The 14,684-nt window shown below is 35.7% G+C and overlaps 1 protein-coding gene across 1 annotated transcript in view; it reads left to right on the top strand.

Moving 5' to 3' along the window:
• LOC149778701 (discoidin domain-containing receptor 2-like) overlaps window positions 1–14,684 on the top strand; it is a 34,444-nt gene that overhangs the window by 12,461 nt on the left and 7,299 nt on the right. Inside the window, exons 5-9 of the mRNA XM_089939510.1 lie at window positions 5,139–5,666; window positions 7,922–8,050; window positions 9,040–9,381; window positions 10,412–10,761; window positions 14,206–14,333. Of these exons, the coding sequence (XP_089795636.1) occupies window positions 5,139–5,666; window positions 7,922–8,050; window positions 9,040–9,381; window positions 10,412–10,761; window positions 14,206–14,333 (1,477 nt within the window). The remainder of the gene's footprint in view (window positions 1–5,138; window positions 5,667–7,921; window positions 8,051–9,039; window positions 9,382–10,411; window positions 10,762–14,205; window positions 14,334–14,684) is intronic.

Genomic DNA, 14,684 nt, shown 5'->3' with positions numbered 1-14,684 from the left:
AATAATGACAGCTGTTTCATGGCTGGGTCATTCAAAACATTCGTCTATGTTTCTATTCATTACGCATTCATATTGCAATCTTTCTTCGTAAATGTCATACATATTAATACAAATGCTACGTGTTCTTATTAAATCCTTTCTTTATTTGCTTTTTTATGACACATATTATTCCGTCTTCAATTTGTGTACCTGTCCAAACCTGTGTGCTTCAAAATAGCGCCATCGTATTCTGCCTGATATAGATTGTAATAATATTTGCCAAGACACAATTTCATTGACGTTTTCAAGCTATTGTGAATAAAGTTATTTTTCTCAAAACATACCTCATGTTGATTACCATAATTTTTTAATTGATCTACAGTAAAATGGGGACAATGTCTGCCTCATGTTAATTACCAGAATTTTTCAATTGATCTACAGTGAAATGGGGACAATTTCTACCTCATGTTGAATACCATAAGTTTTCCATTGATCTGCAATGAAATAGGGACTGTTTCTACCTCATGTTGATTACCATAAGTTTCCAGTTGATCTGCAATGAAATGGGGACAATTTCCTCATGTTGATTACCATAAGTTTTCAATTGATCTGCAATGAAATGGGGACAATTTCCTCATGTTGATTACCATAAGTTTTCAATTGATCTGCAATGAAATAGGGACAATTTCCTCATGTTGATTACTATAAGTTTTCAGTTGATCTGCAATGAAATGGGGACAATTTCCTCATGTTGATTACCATAAGTTTTCAATTGATCTGCAATGTAATGGGGACAATTTCCTCATGTTGATTACCATAAGTTTTCAATTGATCTGCAATGAAATGGGGACAATTTCCTCATGTTGATTACCATAAGTTTCCAGTTGATCTGCAATGAAATGGGGACGATTTCCTCATGTTGATTACCATAAGTTTTCAATTGATCTGCAATGAAATGGGGACGATTTCCTCATGTTGATTACCATAATTTTTCAATTGATCTGCATTGAAATGGGGACAATTTCCTCATGTTGATTACCATAAGTTTTCAATTGATCTGCAATGAAATGGGGACAATTTCTACCTCATGTTGATTACCATAAGTTTTCAATTGATCTGCAATGAAATGGGACAATTTCCTCATGTTGATTACCATAAGTTTTCAATTGATCTGCAGTGAAATGAGGACAATTTCTACCTCATGTTGATTACCATAATTTTTCAATTGATCTGCAATGAACTAGGGACAATGTCCTTATGTTGAACACCAGAATTTTTAATTGATCTACAATAAAATGGGGACAATTACTACCTCATTTTGGTTACCAAAATGTTTCAATTGATCTACAATGAAATGGGTACAATTTCTACCTCATGTTGATTACCATAATTTTTCATTTGATCTGCATTGAAATGGGGACAAGTTCTACCTCATGTTGAATACCAAAATTTTTCCTTTGGTCTGCAACGAAATGGGGACAATTTCTGCGCGTTTAGCGGAATGAAACTTAACCGCTGAAACAAATCCAGATTTCTTTTAAAACGTACATGACGGCAATGCTTCGCGAAAACGTCAATCAACATGTACAGACGGTTGAAAACTATAGAATAATAACTGGCTTCGCCTTGAGTTCTATTCTGGAGGCTTACGCTTCGCTGAAGGGGTATAGTGATATAAAAAAAACAACAAGGCATTAAAACCTGCGTCATACTCTTGTACAGATGAAGCCATATTAAAGAGCAATAAAGACTATCGTGGATTCAGGCAGTTTCTCAAATTAATGTGCCACACCTGCTTTAAAAAACAGTTTATTGCTTATCAGATATCAAGGAGACTACTCGGATGAAAAGATGACAAGCTCTAGACAATTTTATATGCTGTTTTATTGTAGCATTAGAGATAACTTATTGATACAAAACTGATACTCAGATAGGCGCCATAAGGGGAAACCATATCTTCTAAATTAAAGACATGTGAAAGTAAATATATGGCAATAAAACTTGTGGTATCTCGCAGCATAAAAATAAAGTTACATTTCAAACAAATTTCTCTATCTATTACAGAGACGCAAGGAAAATTATAGAAGTTCGATTCTTGACAATGTAAATGAATTTCTCGTTCTGTAACAATGAAAACATTCAGTTCAACATGCTGCGGATGCTGTGTTTTTGTAGGCTTAATTTTGCATGCAAAAATAACATTGCAGTTCACAATTGTGCAAGAAGAGAAAATAACCGCAACAATAAACGAATAGAATAGTGTCATAATAGAAAATAAGAAAGAGAAACGGCACATACACCCTTATTTAGCCTTTCAATATGTAAATTATGAGAAAAAAAAATTCATAACGCATAACTTTATTTTTCTTATACGGTTCGCTGTGAAAAAATCGTTAAATCATGGGGTTCAAATACTGTAACTTGTAAATCTATTAAATTGTGTTTCGTATGCTTTATATATATATATATATATATATATATATATATATATATATATATATATATATATATATATATATATATATATATATATATATATATATATATGTAGATATATATATATATATATATATATATATATATATATATATATATATATATATATATATATATATATATATATATATATATATATATATATATATATATATATATATATATATATATATATATAGATAGATAGATAGATAGATATGTGGGGGGTGTAGGTGTGTGTGTGCGCGCGCGCGTATGTGAGATCAAGATGGAAAGCAAAGAAAAACTAATCTAGATTATTCTAGACTGACTTAATCTTTCCAAAGTGGAAGTGATATTAGTTATGATAAGCATACGACAAGGTTATGATAAGCATTCGACACGGTTATGATAAGCATTCGACAAGGGTGAAGTATACAAGTCATCGCTCTACTTCATTTTCATCGTCAAATAAAATGTGAAAATAAAACATTATATTGTACAGTTACCAATCATAGTACCAAATTACTGCGAAGTGAGAAACAACGACGACAACAGCAACTACGACAATAACAGCAACAAGAACGGCGCTACTACTACTACTACTACTACTACTGTGTATGAACGTTGGAACGTAAGGGGAGGGTGCCGACCATTCATAATATGTTTTACTGCAAAGTACAGTGAACAAGTTATCAGAAATATATTTGTGTTGTTTACATTTCAGATTGCATGAATCTTCTGTAGTTTTTGACATTTTTACATGATTTCATAGAAGTTAAAAATGACCTATTCACAATACATTTGGTGACAAAAGTTTGCAGACCCCTAAGGAAATAAAAATTACAGGACTATTGTTCATATAATTTGACATCGTTTATCTGGATCTTCTTGAATCTCGTGTCATTATAGATGAAAAATGGTAATGAATATAATTCCTGTAGTGTCTTGTGTTTGCATTTTAAGTAATATTATACTCACTGGAAATTGTTATTGTACCATGTTTATACTCAATTCATCCTAATACTTAAACAAACCCTTGTACTACGGACAGCTGAGATATAAAACCCAAAACAAGCGTTCATATGGTTGGCCTGTGTCTCCTTCCCCCAATCCACCCTCCCCTCCATTAAAATAGTAGCAAAATATATTTTATTTGTATCATTCGATTCGGCGTCATTGTGAAACAGATTAAAGTGTCCAAGGTATATCCAAACAAAAGCACGCGTCTATGCAAGAAAACACAGAACACTCGAAATTTCTGTCGGCATTTCGTCATTCTCATTGAAATTCAATCCATGTTTCGGGTTGAGCGCTTTCCTCCTTCAAATCTGTCAAACCAGATATATTCTAAATTTTCTCTTCCTTTTTTCATTATTCATACCCTATTTCTCTCGTAAAGGTTAGATTTCAAGAGGTTATTGGTAGATATTCGAGGTACAAAGCCGAAGCCGTAATAGCTCAACATAGAATGAAATCTGGAGAAAGTGAACATAATATCGGGTATTTTTCTTTGGCTAAGGAACCATATCTGCGCAAAGCTGAATATCGATTTGAAAGCACTGACCTTGAAAGAGAGCAATTAAATAAAGCAAATCAAATTTTTATTTTTTTTGGGGTCAAAAAACTGTATTGATAATTTCTACATACGGGATACAACAGGCTTGACTCCCGTATTAAGTAGGTGAAATCATTTGGTTTACTCAGGTCTTATCCTTCATCTCTCCTAACAAGAGTCTAAATTCGTCATCATAGAATTTCTTAAAATGAATCTGGCAAAAATCTTTGGACTTCATTACAGCAGGTTATTGGTTATAAATATTCAGTTTTTAAACAAAATATAACGGTCTAAAAGGATAAAAACAGAGTCAGTCACCTACTCGAATGAGTCAGATAGCGGTATTTGATTGGTTGAATGCCAGTGATGACATCAATGCGAAATTATCAATTGCCACCGTAAGTATATTCTCAAATAATTGCCAGAGGTTTTCAAAACTGCCCAAATGTTTCTAGATGCTTGCCTGAGATTTAGAAAACCCTCCCTAAAACGTTTCCTTCTGTCTTTCAGTCGATTAGTTTTTGTAGAGTAATGATTCTTTATTCGTTCAATTTGATCTAGATAAATACACATGATTCCATGGACTCTTGAATATATGACAATTCCAGAGTCTCTTGAATATATGACAATCTACACTTTTATGAATAAGGCATTTTTCATGGAGTCTTCGTGATCTATGACGTTTTCATTGAAATGAATGAATTATTGTATTACGAATCCACAACCTGCCTTCAAAATCTTCCTTGATTCGATAGAGTGGACAAAAACAAAGATATTTAAGTAATATTTCAATGTTCGTTTGATTTATGTATGCTTTATATGAACTATAGATGAAAGCTTTACAACTTGAAATACACATCTTGATTAGTACATAAAAAGTACACAAAGTAATCCCCTTAGCTAAAGCCGGTGTTTCACCAGTAAATTCAGTTTACTCTTAGTGTGCCCGTTCTTTCACCTGCCAACCCTTCTAGGCAAGAGTTTGTCATTGACAGCAATAACCAAAAGATATTTGTACTTCCAACGAAAATCAGGAAAAAGGCATGATGTAAATTTAGTTTCTCTTTCAAGAAACACATTCAAGAAAATCAAACAAGAGAAGTTATGGGTTATTCCACAGGATGAATGTTTTCTTCTCATTCTCTAGATGGTGTTGTCTCGTACTATGTTCGCCAAGGCGATAGGAGAGGTGCGGAAGTGGACCTTTTCGATTTCGCTTACGACGGGATGATTGAGGACAACTATCTCACACAAGGATTAGGTCAGCTAACGGATGGGGAATACGGGGATACGAACTTCCGTTTAGACAAGATGGCACATAGAATAAAAGGATACGAATGGGTGGGATGGCGAAATGATTCGACGGAAAACAGTGGTCCAGTGGAGATCAAATTCAAATTCGACAGAGTCCGAAAGTTTAAGTCTGTGACTATTCATTGCAACAATTACTTTTCTAAAGATGTGAAAATATTTCGTAGGGCACTACTGTACTTTAGTATCGGCGGTATGTACTTCTTGAATGAGCCGATTCAGTATGACTTCATGCCAGACAATTTGGTGGAGTATGCACGTAACGTGACCATATCATTGGCGAACAGCGTAGGTCAAGTCATCAAACTAAAACTATTTTTTGATGACAAATGGATGATGATCAGCGAAGTAATATTCGACTCAGGTAAAAGCTCTCTTTTCAGTCTACATGCATGTGTTTATGTTTATGCGTTTGTATACAACATGAAAGACACAAGTCATAAGCATAAGAGATCTTTTCATGTATTTGTTGAATTCAACCGTTTATTGTCGCCACGAAACCCTCAGCAAGCGAGGGGAAATAGTTCATATTTAAGGTTCACTTTACGTGGAACATTCAAACTATATACAGGGCCGACGTAGGGGGTGGGGGTGGGGTGGGGGGGAGAAACAAGAGATTTAAGTAACAACAGTTTTTAATTTTACAAAAGAATTGTTTTATATGAACAATAACTTGGAGAGGCCCGGGTGATTCTTACCCCAGGGCCCGTGATCGCTCTCTACGGCCGTGACTATATAATTTTCAACAGCAGCGACAGCACATAGGCACTACAGTATAAAACATAAACCGGTAGGAGTGAAGTTATACCTATATTTCAGATGAGATTTAAAGTATGATCAACCACAAGGGCCATAACCACGAAACGCCATTCATCCATAGAGAATAAAACTTGGTGATTGTATATTCCAATCATCATCCAATTAAAGACATCACGAATGACAATTTTGTCCATTTATTTAATTCAAAATATTGCATTGACCAGTGTATCATTAATTAGTTCAATAGTAATATCAAATAAGTATTCACTTCAACCATCCTAGATATGGTCATTCTAGGGGCTGATGGTAGATCTCGTCAGACAAACGACTTCGGTTCCCGATATACTAATATTCACCGGTATAAAAGGATTTTAGCAAAGGTTATGAGTGTTGATTTTTTATAATAGCAACCATGTAAGAAAATCTTGTTATCGCATTTCCCGACACATAAGTCATGCTGAATTGAGGTTTCCAGTAAAACCCTTCTTACAATAATTTGTTGACACGTGTTGAAAATGGGTCTGACCTGACCTCCAATATGGCCACAATGCAGCGCTCTTGAAAGACTTGTTAGTACTGCACAATCTTAAAACAAAGTTCGTCAAAAATGAAAACAATAAAGATCTGATCTACAAAATGGCTGCCATGGTGGCCAGCTTGAAACTCTTGTCATTGATGCTCCCCTCGGAAGGAATGGTTGTATTGATATAAGTGATTTCACTTTAACATTTCTTACACTAGATATCCGAGCCTTAATAAAGACTGTGCTGTTCTAACCTACAAAATGGCTGCTAAAGCGGCCATGTTTAAAATCCCTTTTCCTTTGTCCATATGAATAAATCATGTTATTGATGTGTAGCTGTCACTGAAAAGATATTTTTGAGGCATTTACTTCGGAACAATTAATATATAATGGAATGTTAACAACATCGCATGGATAAATATAAATAAAGTTTGATCGAACTCGGAATCTGTATATTTTAGCAGTATTGTGAATGAGTGATAGTACGCCTTGTGCGTCCTCGGGTTCAAGGTCAATAGTCAACTCCTAGACGTTTTTTTGTACCTCAGCTGATAAATACAATGTTTTATACCTATATAAGCTGATTCTGACAGGACATTATACTGAATCAAATTGCAACATAAAAGCTGTCACATCTCTCCTTTTGATTTCAAGATGAAAGTTCGTGATTTAGGTGTATATATTATGGCTTCTGTGCATACAAACCCAAAGAAGTGTACTTACATTTCTATCAAACTTTTTTTGTATGAGATTTCTTATTGAATTAATAGGTCAGTATGCTATCTCATTAATAGGTCAGTACGCTACCTCAGTAATAGGTAATTGTGCTACCTCATTAATGAGACAGTATGCTACCTCTTTAACAGGTCAGTATGCTGCCTCATCAATAGGTCAGTATTCTAACTCATTAATAGGTCAGCATGCTACCTCATTAATGGAAATTAGTATGACAGTATTCTACTTCGTTAATCGGACAGTGTGTTACCTCATTAAAATGGTTAGTATGCTACCTCATTAATAGGTCAGTATGCTATCTCATTAATACGTCAGTATGATACGTCATGAATAGGTCAGATTAATACGTCAGTATGCTACGTCATGAATAGGTCAGTAAGCTACCTCAGTAATAGGTCATTGTGCTATCTCATTAATAAGACAGTATGCTACCTCGTTAATAGGTCAGTATGCTATCTCATTAACAGGACAGTATGCTACCTTATTTGTAGGTAAGTATGCTACTTAGTTAATTGATGACGAAATCATTTAGATTATCATAAGACAGGCACGTTTATTAGAGCAAAGTGCGACTGAAATAATATATATGAATAATTTTCTAGCTGTTATTGACGGGAAGTTCCATCCAGAGGAACCGCCTTTTACCACGCATGCCCCAATCCTGGCATCAGAAGAAAGCGTCCTTCAAAAAGCAGAAGATGTGGAAGAAATAGACTTTCTCCGTCCATATGGTAAGAAGTTGTTCTACGATCCAGGGATGATGCGCCTTGCGTAGGTTCCTTCCGTAAAACTCCCCAAATACGTGAATATTACAATCAAATTATCAGTCATTTGCAACAGACGCGTAAGACTGAGGCAAAATGAGGACGAAAAGAACAACAACCAGAATATTAAGATAATTATTTGACCTCACTAATGTCTTTTGTTTGAATAAGAAAACATGCAGTAAGCATGCGTGTACTTTATATGTGTGTATGTGAGTGTTTAAAATACATATCATAGGGCTGTTATCATTTGAAATATTGTCGACATACAACGGACTAAACATCTAATTACCATTCCGTTCTGAAATTGTCATGCACGCAGGAATTACGTCTAATAGCAATGCAGTATCAGTGTTATCATTTGAGCCTTTCCTTGAAAAACTAAACACCAGTACAAATTAATTGGTTTGTGTTGTGATTATTTACACTGATTGCGTTCTGATATTAGTTTTAACACGTTCCGTCCTGTATCTGTAATGGATTAGAGAGCATCGCGTTACAAAGTGCTTCGTTGTTTGTCGGACGAAGCAAAGATTCTAGTTTCTCTTTTGTATACATATTTGTGTATACGAAACGAAATATATTAAAATGAGTTTTCCAGAAATGTAAAGGCTGCTTCGGCCGCTATGCTATGAATCTAACAACACATTTGTATCAACTGAAAATGAGACAGACTCTCATGTGATAATGATGCTCGTATTTGTTATAAGTACTTAGGGCGTTGCTATATATGGTTATATTACTGATGCATATTGATTCCTAAACCTTTGATTTGATTACAATATTTTTTGTTTGTTTTGTGAAAGAAAGGTGTGATTCAATTAATACATATCATGACGATCATTTCGATGATGATTTGAATGTTACATTTGTTTTATTAAATGTCTCATTTACTGCAAATCATACATATGTGTTACTTTAAGAAGCTATCTCTATCGATATTAATATTTTCGTAGGCGGAAATGGCGATGGAGTGTCGGACTCTTCTGAGGGCATTAGGAAACAACGGAATGCAGCTTCAACAAAGACACTGGACGGGGACCATATCAGCATTATAATTGGAGCCCTCTCCGCTCTTTTCGTTATACTCGTTATTATAGTTATAATAGTCATAGTAAGACTTAAACGTCGCCAAAACAACAACAGACAGACATTAATGCCTGTGATTGACTCAGGTTTGTCGGTAAAGCTTCATAATACTAACGGAAATCCGAATGAGAAGATTTCCAACGGAAACATGTACTATAGCATAGCGACTGGCGATGGCAAAATGGACGACAAACAGTTCAATGAAACCGGTATATATTTTATAAGTCCTTAGGTGAATTAGTCGTAGACTATGATGTTTTTACGTGTTTGTTGTTACAGTGTACTCGTATTCGCAATATACAGTTATTTGAACTCTGTTATATTCTTTTTTCGTTCATAGGAAAAAGAATGTGTTTATAGTTAGCTGAATATGTCAGTAAATGTGGGGGCTCATATTAAAGTCACGCTTATATTTCAGAATATGCGTTAGGACTGTACTCATCCCATCTTTGACAAGATTTCAGCGATGGGTTTATATAAAATTCAGTTACGACACGCACAGTGTGAAAGAAAAGCAAATAAGAATATTTCGAAATTGTGCATAATTATTGTCTTTAGGAAAGCTGAGAAATGTTGGAAATATTGACCTTGCAAGTAACAATTATCAGAATCTAGAAGAAAAAAAATGTACACCAAAATATTGAATTATTTTCCTACCTTCACCTTTCTGATGAGACAGGTCCCATAACGCTTATATATAAATACACCCAGACAGATACACATATGCAAACGTAAATAAGACAGCTCCAGTGGCCTAAGTGGTTAGTGCGTTAGTGCGTCCGCTTCGGATGCGGGAGGTCCCGGGTTCAAGCCCTGACCGTGTCATATCAAATACTTATACAAATTGGTACTTGCTGCTGCCTCGCTTGGCGCTCAGCATTAAGAGGTTATGGCTAGGACTGGTCAGCCTGATGTCATGACTGGGTGGTACGTGATGCCACATATCTGCGGCATGATACCCCAGTGCTAGACATCACTATAAACTGTCACACTGCAGACATCGTAGCGATATGACTGACAATATTTTAAAGCTACGTTAAAAATTCAAATCACACACACACACACACACACACACACACACACACACACACACACGTGTAAATATGCATACATGTGCAACGGCATAAGAATACTCTCCATACATTTATTTCCTTGTTTATATCTAATGATACAACTAGCTTGGATCGCGTACTTGCAAAATGAGGCCACATTTCAATTAAATTATTCAATATGTCGTAGCAACAGGGGCCCAGAATGACTACGAAGAGCCTTACTTTGGAAAAGAGAGGAATATGATGGCCACTTTCATACCGGTGAAAAACCAAAGCCAGAAAGCTGATTTCAAGAGACGGTCCCCAGTGATGGCGAATGCTCAGGACAAGCCTGCGCAATATGACGCCTTGTACGCCGCCGCTGATATCATTAACTCCCAAGTTCCAAACATTCCAAGTATCCAGGGCGTCAGCGGGAACAGTATCTATGGTGTCCCTAACGCCGATCTGCTTCTAAGCATGGATAATTCTGTGATAGAAATCCCAAAGAAAAACCTACGATGTATTGAGATCCTTGGAGAAGGACAGTTTGGAGAGGTCAGTATTCATGTTGAATAAATATTTTCTGAGCGAACATGTTGGAACGTTCAATCTAGTTATGTTCCAAATGATATAATTACACACAGATATGTAATTTCACAGTCCTCAGTGTGTACACTGGTTGGAGGTAGTTGGAATTCCAAGTTTGAGTTGAAATGTAGACATTCATCCTGACCTGATATAGTTTGATAACACTGGTCAACAGTGAAATCATTACTGACTTGAAAAGGCCCTAATCTGTAGTATTTTGGTGTGCCGAACACGAATATAACCGTGAAAAATTTGTATTGGCTCTCGTTTTGAAGATATTCATATACCTCATTTTCTATGTTTCACTGTGTAAATTTCTCCAGTAGGACTGCAGCAACATCCGGAATAATGATGTAACATTGCATAATACCATCATGCTCACATCATCCACAGTTGATTGCATCATTTTCTGATGCAATGCAATACTAATGCCATGCGGCTGCTGAAGTAAGTTGACGTCAGCAGTGTACTATACATGTGTAGGCCTATTATACTAATGCCAGGCGGCTGCTGAAGCTGACGTAAGCAGTGTACTATATAAAGCCCAATCAGATAGGTTCAGCATTTAAAATATTTTAGACGTTGTGCGAGACAGTTCAAGCTACTGTTACATAAAACTTATTATTTTATCCATTTACGTACAATAAAGAACAGTAATGCCTCGAAAGTGTGTTAATACCGCGGACAATTTTTGCTATATTTGTGGGGAAGTGACATTTGCCAACCAGAAGAAAAGTATCAATTCTCAAGTGAAGAAGGCATATCATCTTTACTTCGGATGCAAGGTTGGTGACCAAGACAAGCCTTGGGCTCCGCATATATGCTGTGCTACATGTACAACACAGCTTTCACAGTGGTTGAATTGCAAAAGGTCATCAATGCCGTTTGCAGTCCCAATGGTGTGGAGAGAGCCAAGCAACCACCTAAATGACTGTTACTTCTGCTTGGTTCCTCCTCTTTCCGGCGGAATAACGAAGCGAAAGAAGTCTAGAATAGTCTACCCAAACATTCCGTCTGCATTTAGACCAGTTCCACATGGTGAGGGACTTCCTATTCCAGAACCTCCAGCAGAATATTCTCTTGATTCATCTGACGAAGACAAAGGTGAGTCGACCTGTTCTTCTCCTGGTCCATCAGCATGCAGTGATCCAGATTTTCACTGTGGTGCATCATCAACCCCACACAGAATAACACAGGAAGAACTAAATGACCTGATTCGTGATTTGGACTTATCAAAGAACAAGGCAGAATTGCTAGGATCAAGACTCCAACAATGGAATCTTCTAGAAGAAGATGTCACAATTACTGCATATCGAAAGCGCCACCAGCAATTGGAGCCTTTCTTCAGAAAGGAAAGTAATCTGATATTCTGTTCCGATATTGAGGGCCTCATGAATGCTTTAAAAATCACTCATGACCCACAAGAATGGAGACTATTTGTGGACTCTTCGAAACTGAGTCTCAAGGCTGTGCTTTTGCACAATGGAAACATTCTTCCATCTATTCCAGTAGCGTATGCTGTCCACATGAAAGAGACATACGATAACTTAAGGCAGCTACTGAATTCCATTGAGTATAACAAGTACAGCTGGCACCTCTGTGGTGATTTGAAGGTAGTTGCCCTTTTAATGGGACTGCAGCAAGGATATACAAAATACATGTGTTTCTTATGCGAGTGGGATAGCCGAGCAAGGGAAATGCACTACATGAGGAAGGAATGGACTCACAGGCAGAATGTAGCCATTGGAGAGAAGAATATCCAACACCCAGCTCTGGTTGAGGCTCAGAAAATCTTGCTACCACCCCTTCACATCAAACTAGGTTTGATGAAGAACTTCGTGAAAGCCATTGACCGGACTTTGCCAGCATTCCGATACCTGCATGAAAAATTCCCTCGACTCAGCGAAGCAAAGATTAAAGAGGGAGTTTTTGTGGGTCCTCAGATTCGAGAGCTTTTCAAAGATGACCTGTTCAACAACTTGCTGGAAGGTGACGCGAAACAAGCATGGAATGCTTTTCGCCTAGTTTCTACAAACTTCCTCGGAAATGTTAGGGCAGAAAACTATAAGGAACTAGTAGAAGACATGTTGATGAAGTATAAGAAACTTGGCTGCAATATGTCTCTAAAGATTCACTTCCTTCATTCCCATTTGGATTTCTTTCCTAGCAACTGTGGTATTGTTAGTGATGAACACGGCGAACGTTTTCATCAAGATATCGCAACAATGGAACAAAGATACCAGGGAAAATGGTCCACTACAATGCTGGCTGACTACTGCTGGACACTCCTCAGAGATGCTCCCGAACAGCTGTACAAGAGACAGGCGAAGAAATCTAAGATGTAGTCAATGACTAGATTTTTTATAGGTAGGCTATTACAGTTGACCTTTTACTATTGGAATGCATTTCGTTATGTAAACATTAATTTCTTGCAGATTACAAAAAAACTAGAGCCAATTTTGCAATTTGACTGTCATATTCGTGTTCAGCACATAAAAATTGATAAGAATTGACTAATTTTATTTCAGTAACATGACTTTTGTAAAAATTTGTTGTCCAGTGTAATACTATTATTTGAAGAGAGTTATATTTTATTATAAATGGACTGCGTGTTCTATAAAATCACCCTCCCAACCACAAAAGACAAAAAAGCAAGAAAAACACAAAAAAAGAATTAGCAAAGACAAAACTAATGAAACTTAAACATTAAACAAATAAAATTGAAAATATCGTCAAATTAGGATAAAAAGTCATTTGTCAGATGCCGTACCACTTTGTGCTCCATAACAACGTATGCTTCATAAGTGTCTATTCTGTGAAAGCTTTTACTTTTAATAGCTGTATAAAAAATGGGTATCCTTAATCTGGAATGATAATGTCTTGTAACTTTTTTCCACAGCTGTCTTAGATGGATACTTCCAGATATGAAATCAGTTCCACATAAATATGACTCTTTTGCACAAGTCATACGAGAAAAAGAGTTGCAATTTTAGATTCTGCAAAACTTTGAAAGCTAGAAAGCGCTTATATATATATATATATATATATATATATATATATATATATATATATATATATATATAGATAGATAGATAGATAGATAGATGACGGCGGTAGGTGTCGGGATCGAAACCCGGCATAGTCATACCAAAGACATATGAAACTGGTGTTAACAGTTAAGATATATATATACACACACACACACACATATATATATATATATATATATATATATATATATATATATATATATATATATATATATATATATATATATATATATATATATATATATATGTAGTTAATTTCTTCCTTTACAGCGCCTACTAAAACCATTTAGCCAATTGATGTCTCAAAATTTCAATTAATACTATGTTTTGTTCTATACGTTAACATTTATTGCCTTTTCAGGTTCATTTATGCGAGGCAAATGGTATCCAGGACTATTTAGATGATCATGACGTCATGAAAAGAAGGGCGTCTTCTCCAACTTTGGTTGTTGTCAAGATCCTGCGCACCAATGCTGATGACAGAGCTAGGTATATCGAATGTGCCAGGCAAAAAGCTCTACACATTTTGACTTAGTAGAGTAGTTTTCTTTAAAATGAAACATATTCATAATCATAAAGAAAGAAAAATAAATATCTTCATGAAGGGAACGGCCCAAAATGTTCAAAAGTACAATTATAATTTTAAGTTTTCACATCTAGTAGGATATGAATTGTATTACAACAAATGTACCGTTTTAAGATACAGTATCGTATCATTTTGCCACACTACATTTCTTTTAGTTTTGCTTGCGTAAAGCATGATGAAAATATGGTTAAATTACCAAAGAGAACGTTAAGATTAATTTAGAAATATTGTTGACATTGGTACTGTTGAATAAT

The sequence above is a fragment of the Sinohyriopsis cumingii genome, chromosome 17 (assembly GCF_028554795.1).
Source record: "Sinohyriopsis cumingii isolate HCF-2022 chromosome 17, ASM2855479v2, whole genome shotgun sequence".
Lineage (NCBI taxonomy): Eukaryota > Metazoa > Mollusca > Bivalvia > Unionida > Unionidae > Sinohyriopsis > Sinohyriopsis cumingii.
Note: the sequence above shows the minus strand (reverse complement) of the source record. Positions and strands in the feature narration are given on the sequence as shown.